The sequence below is a fragment of the Lycium ferocissimum genome, chromosome 2 (genome assembly GCF_029784015.1).
Source record: "Lycium ferocissimum isolate CSIRO_LF1 chromosome 2, AGI_CSIRO_Lferr_CH_V1, whole genome shotgun sequence".
NCBI classification, from domain to species: Eukaryota; Viridiplantae; Streptophyta; class Magnoliopsida; order Solanales; family Solanaceae; genus Lycium; species Lycium ferocissimum.
The window spans coordinates 65,961,158-65,988,071 of NC_081343.1; the positions used below are offsets into that span (position 1 = coordinate 65,961,158).

General features: G+C 37.4%; 1 protein-coding gene and 1 non-coding gene across 5 annotated transcripts; both read right to left on the reverse strand.

The window, feature by feature from the left end:
- Positions 1 to 1,528: 1,528 nt before the first annotated feature.
- On the reverse strand, positions 1,529 to 25,568 carry LOC132046888 (uncharacterized). Of its 4 annotated transcripts, none has more exons than XM_059437707.1 (25): positions 25,527 to 25,568; positions 25,119 to 25,265; positions 24,299 to 24,408; positions 20,215 to 20,380; positions 19,151 to 19,251; positions 18,976 to 19,048; positions 18,742 to 18,877; positions 17,952 to 18,112; positions 16,477 to 16,601; positions 16,304 to 16,403; positions 14,974 to 15,070; positions 12,556 to 12,607; positions 11,410 to 11,511; positions 11,181 to 11,327; positions 10,921 to 11,083; positions 10,580 to 10,807; positions 10,346 to 10,500; positions 10,066 to 10,194; positions 9,843 to 9,960; positions 9,505 to 9,700; positions 8,010 to 8,121; positions 7,488 to 7,642; positions 4,810 to 6,220; positions 3,228 to 3,423; positions 1,529 to 2,286 (listed from the first exon to the last, which is right to left on the reverse strand). In XM_059437707.1, the coding sequence occupies exons 2-25, from the start codon at positions 25,249 to 25,251 to the stop codon at positions 1,817 to 1,819; spliced, it is 4,836 nt and encodes a 1,611-aa protein (XP_059293690.1). In that variant the 5' UTR covers positions 25,252 to 25,265; positions 25,527 to 25,568; the 3' UTR covers positions 1,529 to 1,816. The 4 variants fall into 4 exon arrangements, with proteins under 4 accessions (XP_059293690.1, XP_059293689.1, XP_059293686.1 ...); XM_059437706.1 differs by having other exon boundaries at positions 25,426 to 25,568; XM_059437703.1 differs by having other exon boundaries at positions 25,422 to 25,568.
- Positions 17,308 to 17,411, reverse strand: LOC132048441 (U6 spliceosomal RNA). The gene has a single exon (XR_009412983.1). It is a non-coding gene; the product is annotated as a U6 spliceosomal RNA (small nuclear RNA).
- Positions 25,569 to 26,914: the final 1,346 nt, after the last annotated feature.

Here is a 26,914-nt window from a genome sequence, read left to right on the forward strand (position 1 = left end):
CCTTATTTAGAAACCACTGATAGTGGACCACATTAATACCTATAAGGTATAGACAAAATAATTGTCCACCCACTTAGACTTAGGTCCCACATAATAAAGCATTATCATGACATTTTAAGTATCTTTTTTTTGGGCTAGTGAGGCATCAATTAAGTTTCACTTTTCTGGCTATATAAATATCACATTAAAGGTACAATGAAAAACTTAACAAATCAGATCTTTTATATAACAATCCACAAAAATAACAGTAACATAACAACAAATTTCTTCAAAAGTGCTACTAAACAAATCGGACCTTTTATATAATAATGCTTCTAACAATCATATCTAAAGTTCAAATTAAAATAACACAAATAAGACAAACAGATATCTTATAGGTATTAAAATAACACAAATAAAAAATAACAAGATATATAAGACAAACAGATATCCTACATCTACTATAAATATGCAATATTATATGAGTTAGAAAAAATACCTTAATTTAGATAGCAACAAAAATATTTTTGATGAAGAAGTTGCTCCAAAAATTAGACTGTAACGCAGGGTTTAAAAAGAAAATAAATGGCGGAGAAGGAGAAGGAGAAGAAATTCTGTAACTTGAAAAGAATGGAGGAAGAAGCGGAGGAGAAAGGAGAAAAATTAGGGCAACAATTTTGGGGATGAGGATGAGTCGTGGACAGTCCCACGTTTTACATATATATGTTGTAAAACGTGGATCAATCCACGTTATACCATTTTTTTTTTTTTTTTTTTTTTTTTGTTGTGATTCTGACAATGGCAAAAAAAATTGGGGTATAACGTGGAGGAGTCCACGTTATACCCATTTTGGTATATAAATGAAAGGCAGCCCCCTTTTGGTTTATACCGTGTATTTTTATGCCCTTTAGGCTCCGGACTCCAAACAGGTAAGACCGAAATTGAAATGGAAAACATAAAAGACACAGGAGTAGGGTTGTCTACGAATAAATAATTTGTTGTCTATACTCTATAGTGACATGTTCAATTAGGACAGCGTGCGTCGTTTTAGAGTTTTTGGACCATGTTCTAAGGAAAGATGTGCTGATGGTGGTCCAGATTTGCTAGAAAATACATTTACGGGCTGAAAAATAAAATCAGGGCGAATCGCTGAAGATATACCAGTGAAACACAACTAAGAAATAATAAAATGACTTCTTCGCTCGTAACGACTACTTTAGTTTATATACTGAATTAGGGTCTTTTTTTCCACTTTTCGTTTACGATCTATATGCAGGGGTATTTCCAGCTAAGACTGAAATTGTTGACAACAAAATTTGGCGACAAAGGGAACTTAAGAGGTCATCTTGTGCAGTTTATAACAAAAGTAGGTGCCATAGTAACATCTATGTTTCTCTTTTACACAGTGGGTGTAAGGTCCATAGGAATCAGTGTTTACAATGAGTAACATCCGTGGGAAAAATAAAACATGTTGATATGGATATCAAGATGTAATTAAGGAAAGACCATACAAAGAACACCAGCTAATAGCAAAAATTTTAAAGAGAACTAAAGGAATACTGATTACTCGAATTAGTAACTCAAGGCCAAACTACACAAAGGAACCACTAGAGGGAAAAAGGAGGAAGGGAAAAGATAATGTGCAGGGAACAAAAGCACACCAGATACAAAATAGATATGATTACACTATGTACAAACAATTGCACTATGCTAACACCACCACCACCAACAATCGCAGAATTTCAAGAGGAAATTTTGTTTCCAATGTTCTCATAGCAGACTGATATGAATCTTGAAAGACATATATTAGCTAGAAGTATGAAATAGACTGGTAATTTCAGCCAAATGGAGAGGGAACAGGAACCACAAGTGCATCCGATCTTTTAATGCTTCCCATACCACAAATAATGCAGCCAGGTGATGACAGAGCAGAGAATTTGGCCCCACAGAGATCGCAGACATCATAACCAATGGTTGATAGACGGCTAAGTGTAGCAGCACAGAACTGGGATGGATCTTCTTGTGGATCAATTGACTTGTTGGACAAGCCCCTTTGAACACATATGTCAACCAAGCTCCTCAATTCGTCTTGCTTGCCTGGAGGTGCCTTAGATAATAGAAGTTCAAGCATCTGCTTGGAATAACCATAATTCTGTACATCCATGTTCCTCTTAATAGCAGTTCGAATACAATTTATCCTGTGCTTAGCCAGAAGAGGCAGGGAACCCAAATGTCGAGACAATCGCGCCATTTCATCCTTTGCACTGATTGCACTTGGGCCCTGGACTCTCTGCAGTCGGGTGATTTCCGGCAGTAAAGTGACAAAGGACATAAAACCACCATCCAAACAAAACAATAACTTTAATGGAAACCTAGTGATATTTGCTCAATGTTGTTGTTGGCTAGTAAACAAAAAGGTTCTCTTCTTGCAATGAAACTTAAATTTATACTTTAGTCACCCAGACACCAGTAAATACATATCCCTCCCCCCGCCATCTCTGTAATCATCCTATCAGTTTACAAAGGCTATCCGAACTACCTTATGCATATACTGTAGGAACAGAACAAAACTAGCCAGTGGGTTTGCTGCATTAAATTCTAATGTGGAGAACTCTCTTGAAAAGTTGAAACCAACAGCATTTTGGGATGAAACACAAGAACGGAGAGAAGGGGTAGTTAGACTCCTGCTTTTCTTATAGGACTCATTGCAATTTTTCTCCCTAAGCAAATTCCAAATTTTGATCCTTGTGTTACCTGACTACACATATTTAACCTTCTAACCTTTCAAGATGTTTTAACTTAAATTTATCCACACAATAAAAGAAAGAAAAAGTTGGAGGAGAAGAACACGATAACAAATAACTAAGAGTACAGTTGTGCACTTTTGGTACTTCCACTAACAGATCTCTGAAAATTATTGGATCTTTAAATATAAAAAGATGTGAATATCTGTCTTCTATGTTAAAAAGAAAGGAAGCTAGCAGCTTGTATTAGGAGCCGTGCAGATTTACTTGATAACTTCTAATGCAGTATATTACAAAAAGAAATAGTAAATAAGTGACATCAACTAATAGGGACAGAAACAGGAGAATGGTAAAACAAAAAGTAGAGAACTGTTACTCTCCCAGCTGTGAGCCAAGTCACCCGAGATACACACAGGGAATTAGAATCAGACATCATTTAGGACAAAGTCAAATAGTCCATTTGGCAACGTAGAAGATTGTAGCTATTTGGTAAACGCTCAAGTACCTGAAGCAGAGTAACTGCAATTTTGTATTGTGCACATATTGTGGCTTGAGCTTTTATGTCAGCTCCACGAGATTGATCCTTAGCCAGTGCCAAGAAAGCTTCATCGAAACAGGATAATGCATCTGGCAGCTGATTTTGCTCAAGATGGGCAAGACCAGTCTTGAAGCAAAGTGGAGCAGCAGCCCCACGAGGGACCTGTGAAAAAGAAAAAGGCAGATCAAGAAAATGACGAGCATTCTGAATTGGACAAATTTGACCACAAGACTTTCAAGTTTCAACTGACACTAGTGCTCAAGGACCACCTAACTAGTAATCTCTAAATCCTTGTTGTATTTAGTTTCTTGAACCCCCATGGAAGGAGAAGGTCTAACTGCTGGCAAGTTTCAGAGAAAACTGTTGTTTTAAAAGCCCAAAAATATTTCTGTTGTATGTGATCATATAACAATAGTTCATAGGTCTCCCTAGCTCATCATCACTTTCTCTTCGGCAGATTTATGTAGAAATTTCTCATTTTGGAGCACTATTTCTCCTTTTCCCTCTTGGCAATGCCTTTATCTTTTTATTTTCCTTTTACTTCTTCTGAAGCGAAGCACGAATGAGCATATCACCAGCTTCATGTTTGGCCTATCTGTCTCTTGTTCTTTGTCAGACAGTGAAGTAGAATCCACCGGTCAAGAAGGTTGACCCTAAAAATATACGCCTAAACAGAACCATTATGCTCTGTCTTCTTAACCTTTGACTTCAAATCTTTTCCCAAACAAAAGTTTCACCCATCACTTGATTAATCCTGATTTGCAATGATAAAATCCAAAATTGAAGGGCTTTCTTGCAGTACTCAACTTTCTCAGCATCCTTGTATATTCTAGTAGAAGGGATATACCTTCTCTAGGCCAAATCAATACAACAACAACAACAACAACATACCCAGTAAATTCCCACAATGTGGGGTCTGGGGAGGGCAGAGTGTACGCAGAGCTTACCCTCACCAAATCAATCATATCCAAAATTGGTCAAATTAGACAAATAAGGTAAGCTAATTGATTTTTCAAGAGCACACAAATCCATATCCAAAGTGTGCAGCATTACATTTTCTCTAACTAGAACGCTCGATATTCAACCATGAACTAATGAAAACAGATCACTGAACATGAGCAATTGAGTAAGGGCCCTATCCTGAGGCCTCACTGTACCTCCCACACTCCAGCGAATCAGAAATATCAACTAAGCATTACACAAGTGCCTCACCAACTTAGTGAAGGAGTTGATGACGAACCGAACTCTTAGATATGTATATAAGACAGCTGTCTGTGCTCTAATTTTACAGTTTATGCGAACCCAAAGCAGTCCTAGAAAATTTGTCATGCTACTATCAACATTATAGCATTCAAAAGGCCATTTTTCATTCTTATGTGCCAGCATTTGCACATAGAAAAAACAAAATTGTTAATCCTTATCATCAATCTTCCTGTTATTACTACTGATCCAGACAAGTTCAATATGAAGCAGGATGAAGCAGCAATTGGTCATAGTTTGGTACCATCAATTTCCTAACTATTTAAAAGAGTGGAAAAGCACACTTACTTGTCCAGGACGCACAGCTTTTGGAGGAGAAGGTGGACGTGCAGAAGGTTGTCCTGACCCTGGAGCTTCAAGAGAACTGAGATCAAGAGGTTGGTTGGACATGGGAGGTTTTGGCATCTGAACATGAGGTTGCAGGCCAGCAGGTTGACTGAAGGGCTGCGGAGGAACACCCCCATCAGGAAGACCCACGCCCTCAAATGAAACAGGTCGTTGAGTAGGTTGAGGGGGGAGACCACCATCAGGTAGACCAACATCAGCTACAGATGTACTACCCTGGTTAGGTTGCATTTTAGTGGCTTCAGCAACTTGAGAATTTTGGTCCAGCTTAGAAAGGAAAGTCCCAGGAGGAGGCAATGATGCTGCAACCTGGACGGATGATATAGTATTCTGGAAGAAGTCCTCGGGAATGGGCCCTGCAGTAACTCCAGCACCCACTGCCTTAGGAGCAAGATCCGGCATAGATGCAGATTGTGTCAATGAATTTGTTCCAAAAGGATCAGCAGATGTAGAAGCCACTGGAGCTGTAACTGGTACATTGGTTGCAGAAGAAGGTTGAGGTACAAGGAGGCCAAGATCTGGGGATGAACCAGTTAATGACTTTGTTCTACTGATCGGCAGGCCCAGCTGTTTTGTGGCTTCTTTTATCTTGTTCACGTCCACTGTAGTAGATGTAACAGGTTTGTCTCGAATTCTTATGTGTAATTTTTTCGTTTTTGATGTTTCTTCTTCATCACTGCTGGTACCGTCAGCAGCAGATCCATACAGTGATTTCTTGAATTCTTCTTCTGCTTTTGTTTGCTCATCTACCACACTAGAACTGTCAACTTTCTTGCCAAGGCTTTCTAGTCCCATTAACATTTCACCCTCAGGAAACCCTTTGGACTGGTTAGCTGTCGATGCAACTATAGATTTTTGAGGTCCATTTACCTTGTCTTCACCATTTTCAGCTTTAAATGCCTTCACCAAACTATCTTCTCTCACTTCCACGACGTTACCTCTTCCTTTTATCAAACCTAGGTAAACACCTATGTGATCCGTGATAATTGATGGAATTGTACCATCATCAGTTCTCATGTATGGCATCACCTCAGCAGCAAGCTCCCACTGAGGAATGCTCTTCAGATTGGTTGGTGTCTTGATCTCCCAATTACCACCACCCCATTCTGGTCCTTTAGGGACCATACTTTCAGCTGCAAAATTTGCAAAGATACCTTGCGTCCACCCAGTTGAACGCACCCTAAGGATCCTTTCACAATATCGTCGTAATTCTGAATCTGCACTTTCATCTTCTAGTTTCTGTGCAAGTCGCCGCATTGCACTTGGGTTAAGGTGGCATATAAATAGGTCAAGCATGCTTTCATAGTCTGATATGACTTCAAAAGTTTCTTTAGCACTGTCAAACTGAGCATATCTGCAATCTCATATTATAATCCCATATAAGAATGAATACTAAAAGATGCTGAAACAATATATATGCATATCAGTTTAGCATGAGTCTCCCTGAGAGTTATCTGAACGTTGGACGTGTGAAAGTAATGCAAATATTTAACTCAATCGACGATGTAGACCAAAACGACGATGTAGACCAAAACAAACTGCAGACATCACCAAAATAGAAATTGTATCTTATCAATTCATAACAGACCACTTTTTCAAACATACTTTAAAGTGGCATAATCTCCACTGTGGTTGATGAGAAAACAGTTCTATTTGCAACTCAAAAGTAGCCATCATTTTAAAAACCAACAAGTAGCTGCTGCTGTTGTCACATGGGCACATTAGTTACACCGTGAACCTAGTCTCACATTTCTGTCATATTAACTATCCTAATGAATCAAAAACATGTCACACTATAGGTCCGTCTCAAATATTAAATATTTGGAACAAGTTACCTCATGTAGTTCAAGACAAAACAGAGGCAAAGAGGGCTGACATCACAAAAGTAATGCGCAAGGGCCTGAACAAACATTCTTTATTTTTTGATCAGTCAAGTGCCCTAAATTAAACCAGAGGAATTGTTGACCGGCTAAAACGAAAAAGATACAAAAGAGTAAGATATCAATTTGTGTGACATAAACAAGTATGTTGAGCATGTTACAAGAACAAAACCAAATAGATGTCCATCTGGGGCAAAATATAGAAAAGAAAGAGAGAAGGCTAGTAATGAAACTTTAAAGATCCAGACGTGATTCACTACTGTTTATATAGAACTTATGTGCACGGTTTCTTGACACCACATTGATAGATTTTTAATTTCGTAAGGAAAAAAAAGGAGCAGATATCACTAATTAATAAGAAGTGATGAAAAAAAATCTACTCCATGTGCACAACGTTATATAGCTGATTTTTTTTTTTCCTCCACATGCAAAATAGTTATATTGCTGAGATAATAATAATAGGAATAACTTGGTGAAAAGCAAGTAGAAAAATCTCCAAGTATGTATCTTCTAATTGGAACCACAATCACGTAATCCAAGTGATATTTGATTATGGCTTGTCAACAAAAAGAACGTAAAGCTGCACATTGTAGGAAAAGTCCACGTAGGTCAAACACCAAAGCCAAAATAAGGAAAGAAAGAATACCAAATAGCAAAGACAAGATGAAATGAATTCAAGGAAAGAGCATATAATTTTCGACATTTTAAACAGAATCATAAAATATTGCCACGATTACATACTTTATACAAGCATATCCCAACTGGCGAAAGCGCTGGAACAAATGTGAAGTTGGGGGGCATCTTGGATAATCTCTTGAACGCAAAAATTCGTCCTTTAAGACAGACAATGCGGTAGAAAATCGGAGAGCCTTGATTGCGTAGGTCCCTCTCAATACCTACTCAGATTAACAAATATTAACACAAAGACAATGCAAACTTAACACTGCATATGGTCTGCATACAATTGGGTGGAGGGGGAAGGTAAAGCACTGATGAGTTATTTCAAGTTGTAGTACATCTGGAGAAAGCAAAAGTGATGCACTGCAACCTTCCCATCCACTACCGGAGGACTTCAAATGCTAGCTAAGATGGTGGGGTATCTAACACTCAACATTAACTTTAACTCCTCTTTTAACCAACAAGCGAAGTAACTCTTATCCATAAATAACTTTAATCCACTTTTACTTCCCTCCTCCAGTCTCTCCTCCTCACTTCAAACAAGCAAAAGATGAAAAACAAACAAAGTTGGTAAATAACTTTTACCTGAGTGAATTGTGGGCCTGACTGGGATAATGACACAGCAAGATCACCACAAACTGGTGGACCTCTAGCAAGTATGTCAAGAGATCTTGGAGTTATACGTAGACTGTCAAACCTTCACATAAAAAAAGCCACAGAACTGTCAAATATCACAATTTAATCATATTATCCCATACCAACAAGCTTTTGTTTACAACCAAAAACCTAAAAGAAAACTGCTATCAGGTCGAACAAGTACCTTCCTCTCCCATTTGTATTCAACTACTAAAGAAATCTGAATATACACACCAAGATATTCGAAATATATAGAATTTATTTGCTCTACCAGTTATAATATAGAGGCATCTTGAATTCATGATACTAGGACAGAAAGCAGAAAGAAAAAAAACTAAATACTAGGTATACTTCATAGCAAACTAAATTTTATCTCAATTGCTCATCTGCAGAGAGTACATGGATAATGTAGCCAAAAGAAAGGGAAAAATAAGATTATCATAACTCCATAAGACAACCAAATTTTTTTTTTTCTTCAATAAGAAAACAAACAAAATTTCCCTTAGAGAATTGGCCTTTTTGAGAGCTCTGGAGACTGAAAAGATACCAGTAAAACTTAATTAGGACTTCTACCCCATAGATTTAAAGCATTAAACTCAGGATTAATGGTTATTCTTTTTTCATTTTGATATGGAATTAGTGGTTATTCTTTAAAGCTACATACCTTCTCTTTTTACAATAGATGGTAATTATTATTACAACAAATTAAGTGCTGGTCTCTGTGATATTTGATAAGAAATGACCTTAGGTTTAACTCAACCCCAAAAGCTAATTCAAGAGATAAGGAAGAACATAAACCCATTTTCTCCCCCAATGTGGGACAATTATCACTCTTCCTAACAGGATATCTCGAGTGTGGACAATATAACATTGGGTAAACCAAACAATAAGAATGGTATAGCTCTGATACCATGATAAGAAATTGACCTTGGGCCTAACTCAACCCAAACGCTAGCTCAAGAGGTGAAGATTGCTCAAAGACCATATAAAGAGACAACAGCCCATTTCCACACTGACAATATTCTAATAGCAGGAGTGATCCACTAAAATCTTAGTAGTTGGTCTTTGTGCAAACCGTGCTGATTAAGGCAGAAAAATGAGCAAAAAGAAATGTTGAGGGTAAAATCTGATAAAAAAAGGAATTTGAAATATGTCACAAAATACTTCTAGCTGTCTTTACATATTTACTATTAACTTAATTAATCAAAGATTCTAGAATCAATTTTGTTAGCTAAAACAAGGTGATTCATTCAACAAATCATTTGAAAAAGAAAAAAAAAATGAAAACTACTTGAGCCAATAACTACATTTCCTGGTTGGCAATATATTATAAATGCTAGCACCAAGAAAGAACTGAATAGTGCAATCAGAACAAACATTTAAGCAGCATGAAAGAATCTAAAGATGCCACACTAAAAGCATCAACATTTTGTAGAACGAAAACCTTGAGGTTATCTGATATAGGATCTCTGAGAGGTCAAGCTTCTGTTCAAAATGTTGTTGCATTGTGGAAAACCCAACAAGGAGAGGTTCAAGAAGTCCAACAAGACAGTTTTTAATTTCAACCCCTTTCTTTTGCCTAGGATTTATATCTGTAGGGTTAGCAAGCAGCAGCCGATCATTCAAAGCTCCAACCAGTACTGCACAAGGAAGTCATGTACGCAAAGTAGGTTAAGCAAATTGCACGAAAAAAGATGTAGCCAACAGAAAAACAAATAGACTAGGATAGCCCCAAGCATGGAAGCATGTACATGCAGTTTGGAGCAAGACTTAAGTATCCACCTGCATTAGGCATACTAATTGAAAGTATGGTCCTCACTTTGCCATCCCACCCAAGCATACTAACAGCAGTGGCAGTTGAAAAAAGAAGTGCAGGCCCAAGCCATAGAATAGATCTATAGTATCCAAAAGGTTAAGAATCACAGCAAATATAAAATAGTCTACAGAAATATAAGTAAAGAGGCAATATAAATAACAGGAACGATAGGAATGCATCCAAGGATATTGAAGGAAGTCCTTTGTCAAACTTTGTAGAACCGCATGCCAATATATCCAGATCTGCTGAAACAATAAGCACCCTATGTGTGGTCAATACACCTGCAACGTAGCCCCTGAGAGTTTCTTGCCATTGCACCTGGAATATATCATACTTGAGAAGGAAGCAGTTCTTGGGAGAAAAACAATAACAAACAGGAACGGGACTCAATATGTGCAGCTGCTAATTCTTGTATTGGAAGTTCGTTAAACAAGACTTGACAGAGAGAAACATAACCTAAACCATTTACCTGGAGGACAATCTCATTTACTTTCAATTTGATAAATTTTCTTCCTTCTGCTTTTGTTGATATGTAATGGCCATCAGCATTTGAGAGGCGGTAGTTTTGAACCAGTTTCGCCAAGCCAATCTGGTCACCATGGGAAGCAAATACCAAAGTTGATTCTACAAAATCAAAATACTTGGATCAGGATTGCCACAGCAGATTACAAAATGCATCTCATGAAACCCCTTCCTCACATACCTATTGGAGTTGAGAAGATGCGATGAACTTCAGTTTCGAACATAAACTGCATTGGACCCTTACTGGTACCATCAGTGTCAGTAGACTGGTTTTGATCAGTTGCTCCATTGTTTTCATCTAACACTTGTAGAGCAGTTCCAGGCAAAATATACAAGGACAGCACAGTCTTATCCTCATCAAGAATTGCATAATGATTCTCATTAGGGCCAATAAAGGCAGCGTCTAGACCTGGAACATGACAAAGGAGAGTAAACTCATTATTTTGATACTTAATGAGTTACGACAAAACTTGTTTACATGTTAAGACGCCAAAATTAGAAGCTCTGATAGACGGTGAAAACCTTTAATCGTATTTCCTTTACTGTTAGCAAGTCGGGGATCTGTATTTTCCCAATAAAGAACCACTTCATTTGTGGCGCCACTGAACTCATAAACGACAAAGAATAGGTGCTGCTTTTTACCATAAATAATGTACTTCGGATGAAATTCTACATTTCCAGGAATCTGGAAGAACAACTAATTTGTCAGTTTCAAAAGTGCAATAATACTGCTAAAGTATGCTGCTTCAACATGATAACTGAAAACAGCAATTAAGTATTACCGATGCATAAAGCTTCTTGTAAACATTTTCTACTCCAGAAGACAAATTGTATGCCATAAGGTTTGAGCCTTCTACATAGAAAGCCCTCACAGGATAGTGCAGAACTCGGTTCTCTCTATTGAAAAAATTTAGATCCAGATGAAATGGCTGCACAAGATAGCTAATTAGAGGGTATGTCAAGCAAAACAATGCGAAGAGGGTAGAAACTTAAATAGTTAATAATGATTACCTGACAAACTGGGACATCTTTCAAATAATGTTTGGTATCCAGGATTGTGATGAGAGGTAACCGAGAAATTGGAGCAGTTTTTGCATGACCTTCCATAAAATGCTGCCAAAATAAGTTCATAAGGTGACTTTTTCTTAGATATATTGACTTCTTTCCTCAAAAGGCAAGTTAGTGTCAATTTGACCTTAGAACTAAATCTATTTCAAAATCAATGTCTAAATTTTTCCTTTATTGTTTGCATAATGGTTTAGAGGCATAATGTTTCTTCATTGTACTGTGGCAACTGAACTATGGAACATGTTCTTTTCTCTCTTTGGACTGACTTGGGCCATGCCAGGCACTCTAAGAGAGGCTTTTGAGTGTTGGAGCTCCTGGAAAGTTGGGAAGTCCATCAAAAAGATCTGCTCTTTGGTTCCTGCTTGTATTTTGTGGTCCTTATGGATAGAGAGGAACAAAAGGTGTTTTGATGGCATCACAACTCCCATCCCCATTCTTAAGGCTAGATGCTTGATTATTCTTTTTAGTTGGGTCAACCTCACCTCTGCAATTATGGTTGATTCTTTCCTAGAATTTATCAGCTCCATAGATCTATGTTTAGCTATTAGATAGCTTTTTTTTTTGCCTTCCTGGGAACTGATACTTTCTTTCTCTGTAATGCTGCATCTTCTTGATGCTTTTTGTTGATGATATCCTTCTTATTTCATCATAAAAAAAACAAAAGATAATGGTTTATAGGCTGAAGGCCCCTCTCAGTCAAGTGGCTGCAGGCCCCCCTCCTTACAGTCAAGTGGGTTAACGCCCCTCTCCTTACAGTCAAGTGGATGAACGCCCCTTGCCTCTAGGCTTTCTTCTACCCATGTGCTAAAGGACAGCTTTATCAGACTCCTAAGAGGCCACAGAGACTATGATATAGACCAGGATCTATCAGCCGCTTGGTGACGGTCAATAAATAGGAAAGGGCGCTGCCTCATCTTCTGATAAGATCTTTTCCAGAAGCTCTTTAATATTGTTCTTCAGTACTTCGTAAGATGGAATGAAATCACCCAGAGTTTTTCTAGCCTCCTCAAATTTTAGGAGAGGACTATGTAAGATAGGCCATACTTTCCAAAGGAAAAAAAAATGTGAAACAGAGAGAAAATGGCTTACGCTATAAAGAAAAGCCTTTCTTGCAATATCCGAAATTGTGAGCTGACTTTGTCTGACACAAGAAAATTAACCAAACATTAGTTTTAAAAACCTTGTAGCAACTCAAATGGCTAAGTAGTAAAATCTGAGAATTAAACAAGTAGACTATATGAAAAAATAGTGAACCAACAAAAATTCTCAAAGAGAAGTAACACAACCTCATAGCACAATTACTATTTACTACCATAGATCAAGTATTCTATTCAAAGTACTAGAGTTGCCAAAATGGATAAATATCACAAAAGGACAGGCTACACCCGACAAATGATGAGTTATAAGTAGGTTACTAGTAGATGGCTGATAAACTGATTTGTAATGTATAGTTAATAAATGGACTACAGAGATGAGGATCAGGTATCCTAAGGCTACAAGAAATAAATAAGCATACGAAGCTCTTCAACTTCGCCAAAAATCAATCAAGCAAATATGATGGAAGATGCCTATAGCCTTACACCACCAAGAAGACAAGAAAACAACTCTACCAAATTTGGTATCATCTCTTCTCCAGTGTGGTTAATTTTTGTGGAGTCAAGATATAATTTCTACTTTCTAGTTTCTACGGTGACACTCCTGCGTATCCTCCATTGTGCTTATCTAACGGTAACTTAAGCTTAGTTTAGTGACGTGAAATGCAATTTAACCCTTTCAGCACCACTTAAACATAATGGAAGATACACTTCCTTTTGCCGCAGTTTTGAAATATTTTGAATTGGAAATATTAGCGACGACAAGCATACTTGATTCAAACTGAATGAAAGAAAAAAAAAATACTGTAAGCAGGAATGAAGGTTTGAACTCTGAATAGCTCTGCAATATTCTTTGGTTGGTTTATGAATCAGGATCAATTTGGTTGTGTCCTCCCTTGTCACTTTTGAACACCAAATTACTAATTCAAACCCATTCTGCTTAGGAAAACAAACCATGTCCGAGTTACAAAAATGAATACCTCTTCCCACCCATCCAAAAATGATAATGATGAGCTATGCAATCTAATCCACGACCCCCTTTGGGCTTTTGAAATAAAGACAAGAAGTGGACTGCCTGAAAGACTAGGAATTAGAGGAGAACACACACCCCCCCCCCCCCCCCCAACCCAAGGGAATCTAGTGAAGATTTAGATTCTACATTAAACTTGGCTGGAAAAGAGGAGGAAATAGCAATGTAACCAAGTCTCCAAGACCTTTATCCTTTAGTACTTGGTCAAGAAAATGCTTAACTTGCTTTACAAACTTTCTTTAGATCCCTTATCAAAAACTTTCTTTTGATCCAACTGAACATCAGTCTCCTTTTCCTTCATCATCTACTAATTCATGATTTCTAAATCGACTAATCAAAAAAATCAATGATTCATAAATTACAAGAAAAACATCATCTACCAATTCATTAGCAGTCAAAGGTTCGTATGAGTAATGCTGAATCCCTACAAAAGCCCTTCAAGCATAAAAGTTGCAGTGTCTAAAGGTTCACATGGCCTAAAAGACTTTTATGCTGCAGATGAGAGTAACCAGCCTAAAATTTGTGCTTGAGGGAATGCGCTATTTTAGGAACCGAGGTGATGAAAATGGAGTCACTGCACTGAGATGTCACTTTGTTAGCATAGAATTATTTAAACCTTCACTAGATTCCTTATGACTATGAGCCTGTTTGGATGGGCTTATTTTAAGCAGCTTATAAGCTGCAAACAGCTTATAAGCTAAAAAAAAAAAAAGTTCGGGTAGCCCAACTTTTTTTTTTTTGACTTATAAGCTGTAAATGTTTACAATAAGCTGCTTTAGATAAGTTAAGTCAAACGGACCCAATTATTTTTTTGAGCTTATTTTAAGCACAAAATGACTTTAAGCTGGCCAGCCAAACACTTAAAAAAGCTGAAAACAGCTTATAAGCAACTTATAAGCCAATCCAAACGGGCTCTATATCCCTACAAGTATGAAGGAAAGTCATGGTAAACCCATCAAGACCACAGGCTTTATCCTTTTGAGCACGGTATGTATTTGTCGATCATCTCAAGGTGCCCCTTTACTTTTTCTTGTAGTTTTCCATACCCCGATTTAGCTATATCAAGTTGGTCATAGTCGAAATTTGTCAAAGAGATAAAACAAAATAAAGAAGAGGAAAACATGAAGCTTTTCTTTCTTCAATCCAAGTAGTTTTCATTTAGCTAACGACACACTGATCATAGTTGAAACATCGTGTAAGATATTAATGTTCTTAAGAACAGTTAGATAGTAACATTTTTTTTGACTCACTTATATCACCAAATCAAAAAGAGAAGAAAATTAGAATGCAACAACAAATCAGTAAAGCTTACAGGTCACAACTTGGGTATCCTGAGTGTTACTAGCTCTGATAGAAAGTGAATAATGCTAAGGCCCAACTCACCCTTTCAAATAATGTTCTTGCAGCTGTGCTTTAAGTTGGTGATCAGCTAATATTCCGGATGAACCAAGGGCTGAGAGCTTTTCCTTCAAGACAGATGCTGTTCAGGATCATGAAGTTAGAACAACAAGGTGAAGATACAGATCACTTAATACCACAGTTATATCAACGTGATCATCAGACCACATATAACCACATTTAAAGTACAACAACAACATACCCAGTGTAATCCCACAAGTGGGGTCTGGGGAGGGGTAGGATGTACGCAGACCTTACCCCTACCTTTGTGGGGTAGAGAGGCTGCTTCCAATAGACCCTTGGCTCAAAGGAAGTGTAAACGAAGCAGGACATAAAGGAAAATAACGGCAGCAAAAAAGCAAGGTAAAACATTTGAAGTGTATTTATCCCAAAAAACCACATTTGGATTACAGATTACTTTGTATTCTTTTTGACAAGTATTGATGCTATCGGGCTCCCCTTAAACACATATGCTGTACAAGAGTAGAAAGATTACAGAAAAGTATAGTCCTCTACCAAAAACACACCATCATCTACACTAATAAGGACTTTGTGTGGGCGCACTAAAAGTTAACCAAACTCAAAAAGCAACATACTGACTGCATATTCTAAGGGGGAAAAGAAAATAACAGCAGTTAGCAAATGCCTCTGCCACTATCCAATTGAAGACCAGAGAGGGGTTACAAGTTAAAAAAATAAAGAACACAAGGTGCACATAAACCTCACCACACTCCTTTAACCCCCATCAACAACCCAAGATATGTTACATGCTTAAAACAGAATCAATTACATGCATCGATTGATCGTTGCAAATTCTATTATTTTCCAAGATCAATGCACATAGCAACCACAATAGTACAACCACGTAAAAAATTAAATAAGTTGATGGGATCAAACTAGAGTAACTAAATGTATCAAAAGATGTTGCCAATTCGGCAACTAATTTTCTCTGCAAGATCATGCACATAGCAACGACAACAGTACAGTCACATAAACAGCCACCACCATTTTGGAAACTGTATTTTCATGATTAGATAACTCTGTTAATTCATATTAAAAATTGAAGCCTGGGTCCCTGAGAGATCAAATGAAGAGCCGACCAACACTTGAAGAAAAGAAGACCTGACTTGAAAAACAAGTCTGAACAAACCTTCATTGATTATATAAATGCTCTCAGTTTGAAAAGAAGGACGAATCGAACTTGAGACTTGCAGGATAAAATTAAATCAATGATAGGTCCAACATAAGATATGGTACTGAAATCTAATAACTGCTGGAAATAAAGCACACAGCAGAATTCTTAGTTTAGAAATACCTGAAGATCCCCTTGCACCTTGCAGAACTGCAAATAATTGTTTCCTTCCATCCCTAGTAAAAGCAGCTCTATTTTTTCTGTTGTCAGCACCAGTCAAACTCTGTAAACAAACACAGAAATGTCCTGAGTGTCAACACAAGTCACAGGTACATGACATAAATCGAAATGCTCACCATAAAAAGCAATGCAGACAGATTTAATTTTGGGTGAACTTCTAAAGCCCTGATCCGAGGAAGTGGATAAACTGCTTCTCCTCCTTGCTGAGAGAGAATTCTAGGGATATCAATGGATTCAATTGCTGCACCATAGCAGTTAACTTATCAACATATAGCATCAACAGAAGGGATTACAAAGAAACAAGTAAAAAAGGAGATATGTATTCCTTCTGTCTTTACTAACATAGAGACCAAAGTTCTAATGTGAAATACATATGTTGTTGGTAGCAGTAGAAAAAAAAGGTATATACTCCCTCCATTTCAATTTATGCAAATTTATTTGACTGGGCACAGAGTTTAAGAAAGAAAAGTAGACTTTTGAGACTTGTGGTGTTAAACATGCCATGACATTTTGTAGTTATAAGACTTTTGAAACTTGTGGTCTTAAACATGTCATGACATTTTTGGGGCTATAAAAGCTTCTCAGAAAGGATAAAATAGAAAGTTTGCATTAAGTTGTTTCCAAATTTAGATGAGGTCGTTCTTTTTGGAACAAAGTCACAACAAATAACGAAATAGGGTCACATAAACCGAAGGAAGTAGTAGTTATTGTTAGTTGATTCGATCCAGAAAACACAACACAATGTACTAAATATGACTTTACAAATGAATTTTATATTTTCAAAGTAGTTGAAGTTATGTAAACTATTCGCAATTTATAGGTGGAAAATACTTTTTTCTTTTGGATGTTCTCAAAATAGAAAACAAAACAAATAAATCAAAGCAAAAAGAGTACTATTTGAGAACAAGATCCATGATGCGCAATGTCTGTTTTAAATTTTGATTGATCAAAATTTGGACTATTTCAGGATTTGTGCATGTCATCCTTGTGTAGGGGTCTTGCTAATCTTCTCTCTATCATTTCAATTTTTATTGGACGTCCTTGAAGGAAGGTAATGGGCAGCCTAATGCGTGAAGCATCCCGCATTCACACAGGGTTTGGGAAGGGACCACACCCCGGGGGTGTACTGGCCTACCCTGGCGCAAGCATCAATGGTTGACTCCACGACTCAAACCCGTGACCTATAGCTCACACGGAGACAGCTTTACTGTTAGAATAGCTTTGCTTATAACCTGCAGGAAACACCCAAAAAGAGCCTAAACTTTCAAATATGAGCTTTTTGTTTTTTTATCAAGCAAAATGAGTATGCTCTTTGTCCCATTACAGAAGGAATCCTTTCATCCAGCTTGAAACACCATAGAGGAACTTTCTCTACAAGTAAAAACACCACAAAGGAAAACTTAAATTGAGATTAACCTATGATTTTACCACCAAATCTGAATGGTTCATTTAAAAATCTTTACTACCTCTCAAGCCTCTTAAAACAATTGACATATATTAATAATATTAGAAGCTCCTCATTCATGTCAAACAACTTCAACAAGGTGATCTCATGACAATTTCATCAGGGGATTCAAAGAATTGAGTGTACCAGCAGGCTCGAAAAAGTTTGCTTGCATGGGTGGCTTGTTGGGATTCAGTACCACCCTTGTTTTCCACACTTGAATATTTCCATCCTTGGACAAAGTGACCAGCAAACGCAGCATTGGCAGCCAAGAAACTGATGTGATAGGTTGAGAACCTACTTGTGTACTGTTATTGCAAACAAAACATTAAAATTTAATTTCAATATTTAACATCAGAAACTGGAACTTCTACAATTGGAATTATAATTGTCAGAGTTGGTCTACCCAAGTTTAATCAGACAAATACATGATTCCAGAACCCATTCAGGTGTCGATTTTTATTCAACATTTCCCTTCAGAATTCACGGGTTATTTATCATGCACATATTTCTACTTAAGAAAACACACTGAGATCTTGGTGAAAGCAATATAACTATTGAATAAGACTGAGCTGTCAGTTAGCTTTCAGAGAAGGAACCGCAGCATTAGTACGAAAATTCAGGGAGAAAGAACTAGCATATCGGTTGCATAGGTCCTACATTGAGCTTGATATGAGAAGACATCAAAAAAAAAAATGCGGAAATTTTTTGGCACCGGGTGAAAGAACTTTGAGCACTAATCCCGGGGTGCACGTCGGCAAGGAGTTTCCCGCAAGTGCACCACGGGTAATTCGGGGTTTCCCCGACATGGCCCTCGAGTTTGCATATGAGACCTTGAAAGACATCAAGTCAATTGCCAAAAAAAAAAAAAAAAAAATGTGGAAATTGCAAAGTATGAAATGTAAAGTCAGCCATAGCTGAACTGTACATCACTTACATTCCAATCATCATAGGCCTTTCAGTTGATACATCCCATGCAAGAAGAGTACCGCGTCTATCTCCAATAAAAAGCCATTCCAATGTTGGATGAAATGCAAATGCACCAGCACCAACCAGCTTGATAGTATTATCCACTATATATAGCAAACAAAAGGGCTTTCATGCAAGTTCCACTAAGTTCAAACCATCCAAATAAAGAGAGAATATAATAAGGGACTCTTTCAAATCTCACATTGTAAAGTGTAATGTACAGCATATGTATGGATGTTATAAGCTCGAATCAAGCCTTCCGCGTAAGCTACATACTGAAATCAAAAGGGAGGGAAAAAAGGTCAGATCAAATTGGCAGTCACAACTTTTCCAGTCAATCATGAAATGAGAGGTGTTAGCTACACCAAACATGTTACCAGAACAGGGAGTCGAGGATGGCAAGCAAGATTGACGATAGGTTTCTTCAGGTCAGTCTTTATTTTTGTTGGCGCCTTCCCACCTTCCACAGTTCCAACAACTTCACAAAGAGAGAATTGGATCAGAAACACTTGCAATAAAATAGCTATTCATGCATGAAAAAACTGCTCGAATACTAGCATTTGACTATAGAAACGTAGCAAATGACAAGACTTTATTTTTAACAACAGTGGTGCCTGGCCAGCTTGCGCACACCTAGACTATTCTACCAGCTACCTGCCACTTCCCACCACCACAAGTACCGTGTAACTTTGTCCACCAAGGCATAGATAAAAATGACAAGACATCCATAACAAGTTCTGACTAAGTTTACCTGTGTTCTTTTCTTTTTGTTAATGGGCTATAGGCATACAAAGAAAAGAATCAGATGGAAGGAAAGGAGGATACTGAATTGCTCTTTCAGGGATAAAACGCTTGAAAGCATGAGAGTGGAATCCAGAAGAACAAAAGACCTCATCCCGAGAAAACCAGAACAGAGGAGAGAGAGAGAGATAAAGGCGAAAGTAGTAAAATGTTGCAGGCACCGAATAAAACAGGATACTAATGCTTCTAAGGAAATATGGAGAGACAATGTGGTAGCACTGACAGAAAACAAGTATTGACTCGGCCATAATTGATGAATGAGAAAGCACTCTTTCGAAATACACATCAGCATAACAAGTAGCAGAAACACACAGGATAGTTAATGCAGCTCTCAGGACTAAAATTGCCAAGACTGCAACCCAACAACCACATTACACAAGAAACAACACCACCACACAACTCTGGCTTGCTCTGCAACTCCCAATAGCTGGATTATATATCTCATGTCATGTCCATATAAACCGTCACTCAGATGGTGAAATATCTATAATTAAAACAATAACAACGCTGGTGCTTTTAGATAACGAGTAAATTTCGAACCAAGGACACATATCCTGGGAGCAGTTATCAGCTCAACTCCAACAATGCGAAAAAAAAAAAAACTAATTATATATGAGCTCCAACTAAAATTTTGACAGACCTGTTACACTCATCCTACGGTGGAAACCAAAAAATACAACAGGTTGAAGAGGAGTCAATGCAAGATGAACTTCAGTATCAGAAGAGATGCGTTCTGTCCTCTTCTCAGGAGAATGTAAAACACACGTTTGCTCTGCATCAAAATCACACGAACGCATTGTACAATCCTGCAATAAGCAGCAAGCAAAATGAGAAAATCTAAATGCAAGATTATAGCAGAACGAGTACAGACGACAGCACTATCGGAGTTTAAATACCCCAAATGCAGTACAAAGGAACATGTGACATCGTAGCTTTAAACTCAACAGTAAGAAACCATTGAAATTCGTACTGGAATAATGTGACTATAAATTTTTTACTCACAAGAATTTATACCACCGACAAAAGAGGATAATAAAAATGCATGCTAGCTTAATCAAGGGGTTTAAGAACTCTCATGGGAAAATACGAACTCCTACATGGGCATAAGAATGCCGGGAAGCAAGAGCAGGGAATCACAAATCAAGATTGCCTTTTGAACCCGACACTACATCAAACAATATGCGACAGACACCGTTAGGGGAAACTCGCGTTTACCAAATAGATGGACACTAGCAGATGAATACAGGCAAAGAATACATTTCTCCTAATATGTACTCTGTCAATCGTGCATAGTACTATGTATGGTTTAATTCCAGTAAAGAGCATTTTACATGTAATCTGTACAACCAGGAAAAGCCATGTCTTAATATTCTTTTTAGTTTGCGAACAAAGAAATTTATTTCAACAACCAGCAAAAAAAAAAACAACAAAGAAAGAAACAACAAAAAGAAAAAAAACCAACAACAACAACAATAATTATATGCTATCAACAACAATAATTATATGGTATCAACAACAACATACCCAGCGTATTCCCACCAACGTGGTCTGGGGAGGGCGGTGTGTACACAGCCTTACTCCTACCTTGTGTAGGTAGAGAGACTGTTTCCAAAGACCCTCGGCTCAAATAAAGCAAGTTTGAAAAGGAAATACCGTAATGAAGAATATAAAATACCGTAATGAAGAATAGAACAGTATCAACAGCCAGTAATACGATAGCCGAAAGCAAAAGAAATAACAGATGCTAATAGAAATCGACGAATACGATAATAGAAGAGTGATAATAAAGCAAAGGAGACAACATGTAATAGAAAAATCGGGAAACAATATAATAGGAGAGTACTATTAGGGAAACTAGACACGCTCAACTACCTACTAACCTTCTACCCTAATCCTCGCCCTCTGTGCCCGCCTATCTATGACCATGCCTTCGGTAAGCTAAAGGTGTGTTGAATCCTGTGTAATCACCTCCCCCGATACTTCTTCAGCCTACTCTTCCTCTCTGAATCCCCACCGTAGCCAAACTCTCGCACTTCCTCACTGGAGCATCTGCATCTTCTCTTCACATGTCCGAACTATCTCAACCTCGCTTCCCTCATCTTGTCCAACAGGGAGGCCACTCGCACCTTGTCACGAATATCTTCATTCCTAATCACATCCCTCCTAGTATGCCCACACATCCATCTCAGCATCCTCATTTCCACTACTTTCATCTTCTGGACGTGCGAGTTCTTGATTGGCCAACACTCCGCCCCATATAACAAAGCAGGTCAAACAACACTCTTTAGAACTTCCCTTTTAAGTCGTAGTGGCACAATCTACTAAGCTGCTGGATTAGAATAAAGAGGAAGCAAATCTTGAAAGAAATGGTGGAGGAACGGTTAAAATGTCGTGCATCTGGTGGACAATTTGGAAGGAGAGGAATGGGAGGTGTTTTGAGGATAAATTTAATACTCTACAGAAAATTAAGTGGGCCGTATTGCAAATTTTCATTTACGGGGTAAAGAAGCAAATATAGAGGAAGACGAAACAGGTTGATAGACTTTTTAGGAAGCACAGTAAGTAGTTTTTATCTTACGACTCCTTGTGGATAACTTTTTTGGAGGGCTACGGCATATCCTTAATGCTTGAGGAATATAATTTAGCGGTTCTCAAAAAAAAAAAAAGTCTTAGTGGCACATTCTTATCGCACACGAGACACCGGATGCAAGCCTCCATTTCATCCACGCGACGCTACGAATACGGCGAGTAACATCGTCGTCAATCTCCCGTTTCCTTGCATGAGTCGACTCGAGATTACTTGAAACTTCCTCTCTTGGGGATGATGTGTCTATTAATCCTTACTTACATCATCCTCGTGAGTAACGTCGAACTTGCACTCCAAATATTTTGTCTTAGTCCTCGCTCAACTCGAACCATTTAGACTCCGGAAATTTGTCTCCAAACCTCCAGTTTACCTTTAACCCCTCCGCGTGTCTCGTCGATCAATACTATGTCATCTGCAAATAGCATACACCATGGTACCTCCCCTTGGATATGCCGTGTCAACCCATCCATCACCAAGACAAATAGGAACAGACTAAGAGTTGATCCCTATTGCAATCGCATCACTACTGGGAGGTTCTGGGTCTCCCCCGACTGTCCTTACCCGTGTCTTAGCTCTTTCATACATGTTCTTAATTGCCCTAATGTATGTTACAGGTACACTTTTAGCCATTTCCAAAGAACCCCCCTCTGGACTTTGTCGTAGGCTTTTTCTAGGTCAATGAACACCATATGTAGGGCCCCCTTCCTGCCCCCGTATTGCTCCACCAATCACCTTAAGAGATCAATGGCTTCCGTAGTAGATCACCCCGGCATGAATCCAAATTGGTTCTCGCCTCTCGGTAATAGACACACCCCTCCTCACCCTTATCTCCACCATCGTCTCCCGAACTTCCATAGAGCGCTAGTTGTTGTTTTGGATATCTCCCTTGTTCTTGTACAACAGGATCATTGTACTCCACCTCCATTCTTCGCGAACATTGAATAATTATATGTTATCAACTTATCAAAGACGTTCTAGTAAGTTTCTTTTTATATAGGAAAAAGAATTATTAAGTATAATATGAGACAGTGAGACTTTATTTCAAGGTCTCTAATTGCAAAGAGAAAAGAAACCTAAAGTATCATGATGGTGTGAAGAACACTGTCTGCTATGTCCAGAAGGATAATAAGTTGGTTTGTTGTTACAAAATTATATGGCTAAAACAAAACAAAAAAATTGAAATGCACAATAACAGAAGAATATACATAGTTGAAATTCAAAGACATGATCTTTCAGGATATAATAAATAACAAATGGAACTTACTGAAAATTAATAATTAATAAATAAATAAAAACATAAAGACAAAAACACTGAATAACATAGAGATTCAATGTGCTAAAGAGTGAAGAGGGCCATTATATAACGCCTCAGTTCTATTATCCTTCTCTATTAAATTTTTGTCCTTGTCATTCTTCTAGCATGTCTTTTGTAGTTTCTTACTATGCGACATAAATCTCTAATAGATGCAGTTCTTTTGTTGGTTGGTTGATGCCAGGAAAAAGGGTTGTCTGAAAGTTGTCACACTCAGTCTTGTCACCTCTCCAAATAGGCATCCTAACAGTAGCCAAGAAGATAATCCTTCTATGCGTAACAAACACTCAATAAACTTTCACAACTTATTGGAGCCAATTCGCAGAAAAGAAAGAGTTTTTTTTGTAAGGTAAAGGGGAAAAAGAAGGTAAATCAGTAAATGAATAAAATTTGATACTTTCAGTGGACTGCTACATGGCAGCACCAAACCCTTGTCTCAAACAAAGAAAACTAAAGGTAATCAAATGCTCAGTGCAAATGAAAGTCTTTTGTGTTGGATTTAGTGATCACCCTTCCGAGACAAACTAATTACTGATAAAACTCAAGCACTCAAACATTGCCAGTATATCACCATGTAAAGCATTTTCTCATGGTTTCTCAAGAAATCAGAACTGAAAACCCATTAAACTATTCCTATCCTGGAAAACGAAGTTGAACAGTTAGTTGTTTTTCAGGATTCAGAGTTAGCACATGAACCTAATGCCATGATATTTCAGTCCAACTTAAGTTCATCCCAACGCCACTCGTGTCAAATGCAACAAGTCTTATCACATGCAGGTTTTAATAGAAATAATTCAAATCTTTGAAGATATTTAATGAACTAACCTCAAGAATAGCAATTACACAATGTCCACTTGTTGGACTATAAGCCATACGAACAACAGGAGAACCAATGTCTATCGAAGCAATCTTGCTTCCCGTATATGCATCGAATTCTGCCCATTTAAAATATACTCAGCATCATCATACAGTTTAGGGTTAATAACACTTTTGGTCCCTCAATTATTGGTAAATTTTGATTTTGATCCTTGTGATATCTGACTAAGCACATTTAACCTTCAGTTAATTGAAACATGCGCTTTTGATCCCTTTGCTTATGAATATTCACAAATTTACCAAAATCATTAGTCGTTCCACCACTTAATTACTCATATTTGACAGTAATATAGTTCTAAAAGTAGTTCAAATATACAACATACTTCTTACATAAAGGGACTAAAAACACACATTTCCATTAAGTGAAGGTTAATGTGCTTCGCAGATATCAAAGGATCAAAATCAGAATATACTTATAATTTAGAGTTAATGGTCAAAAACACACCTGAACAATGTTCACTTTTTCGTGAGTTCCTACCAGAACTATCAGGTGTGCGAGTTTTCACCAACTATTTATCAAACACACCTCAATTATTAGTTGTTCACTTTTCCTACTTGAGCAATGGCGATTAGTTCAGGTAGGAAAAAGGAACAACTAATAGTTGAGGTATGTTTCGATAAATAGTTGAGGTAGGAAACTGGCTGGCACACCTGATAGTTCTGGTAGGAAACTCATGATAGTTGAGGTGTGTTTTTGACCATTATCTAAGGACCAAAAATGCTAAGCATATGTGATAGTGTTTCAAATTCTATGAGAAAGGCATTATACCGATTATATGGCTTCCAATTGCGACGGCGAGAAGAGCCTGAGTGGGATGAAATGCTGCGGCGTGAGGCTGTAATAACTTTGAGCTCCGACCAACGTGCCGGAGATCTAAATGCTGTAGCGTCGCCCACTCCATTGATTTGATCCCACCTAATTTAACTAAACGGGACCAATTTCAACGAATTCAGATTTATATAACAAATGAACGGTTATTGATTGAGCTTTTAGATCCAGATCATGAAAATGAACGGATCAAATTTCGGATCAGATCCTCAAAAGCTCTCACGACCTAAATTATTAAATTACCTACTCGTCTAATTTGTCGATATTAATCTATAGAAAAAGTGTTGAAGAATCGGATGCGAGATACTTGCAGGGTTGTAAGAAGAAGAACAAGAAGATCCTGCTTACACAGTTGCTGCCTTGCTGGGGGTTTATTGGCAAAAGAAGAACTGGAGCGTTCAGTGTTTTTTAGTGTGGATAAGTTATTTTATATTTAAAATAAGGTTGGATATATTAACTTATTTTTTTTTTTTAGAAAAAACGTCGTTATTTTATAACTTATTTTATATTTAAAATAAATTTAAAAAAAATGGTTGGATGGATTAACTTTTTTTTTTTTTTATAAGCTGTTTTTTTTTTTTTTAAGTTAAGTTAAACGGGCTCTACTAGTATTTCTTTTTCTTTTTTGCTTTTCAAGATCTCTTGTATATATTGATTTGTTTAACAAAGTAAATTTTGGCCCAAAAAAAAAAAAAATTCTCCTTAATGGTGTCTATAAATTTGTATCTACTTTACACCAACATTGTGTACGATAGAAAGTAAAAACAAAATTATTTAGCCATTTTTTGTTGTCATAGTAATGTAATTAGCAACTATGTAAATCTTTTTTAAAAATTAATGCACAATAACAGTAAGAAGTATGCCGTCAATTAAAATTGCGGTTCAACTATATTAATTTTTACTATTACCATCGCTCATTTTAAATCGTGTCAGTCCAACAACATACACAATAGCGAGGCGAACAAAAAGTCGGAGGAACGAGCTTTTCGATGCTTAATCTCGATGGGTTAGGCAATTTCAACCTTATGAGATGGTGGTTTGTTGGTTGGGGTTATGTGTGATGGAAGCTTGCGATTCGAGATTCTAATTCATTTAAATTATTGGTTCTAAATTAATAATTTATACATAATTTAGACCAAAGTTATTGAGTTCGATCGAACCCCCGAATAATATGCTAGCTCCGCCCCTGCATATTAGTACTAATTAATACTTAACAAAAGTGTATCCGGTCCTCCCTCTATTATACTTCTCATCCTCATCCTTGCATAACCGCTTTCAACAATGGCTCTCTAGATGTAACTGTAGACATTGAGATTGTAGTGGATTTAAAATATGACTAGATAAGATGAGTCCAATCCTTCTTTAAACTCTAAGGTCCAATTTAGACCAAAATTTTAAGTTGATCGAATTTTATGCTACTCTATCCTAATTAATACTTAACAAAGGGTAACTCAACTTTCAAGCTCTCGAGATATAAAAAGGGGACACATATGTCCTTGAATAGACATCTCAAGTATCCCATAAACTCATGGGTATTCAAAAAGAGGTCCACATGTGGCTGGATATTTCTCGACAACCAAATACTTCAAGAAGATTCACGATATCCTTTCATGGAAATCAAATACATCCCAAGAAAGTCCACACATATCCAAATTCAAATCATCCTACATTCTAGAAATACGTTGTTAACAGCCCTCGAATCACAGAGAAAATTAGGAAAGAAGAATCAAGGGAAT

What these genes read in the sequence shown, in the direction of transcription:
- LOC132046888 (XM_059437707.1), bottom strand. Translation starts at nt 25,251, where the DNA reads ATGGAGTGGGCGACGCTACAGCATTTAGATCTCCGGCACGTTGGTCGG. An exon ending in AGGCCTATGATGATTGGAAT is followed by an intron (nt 18,113 to 18,741) that starts GTAAGTGATGTA and finishes TTGCAATAACAG; the next exon opens with TACACAAGTAGGTTCTCAAC. An exon ending in CATCTTCTCAACTCCAATAG is followed by an intron (nt 10,501 to 10,579) that starts GTATGTGAGGAA and finishes TTGATTTTGTAG; the next exon opens with AATCAACTTTGGTATTTGCT.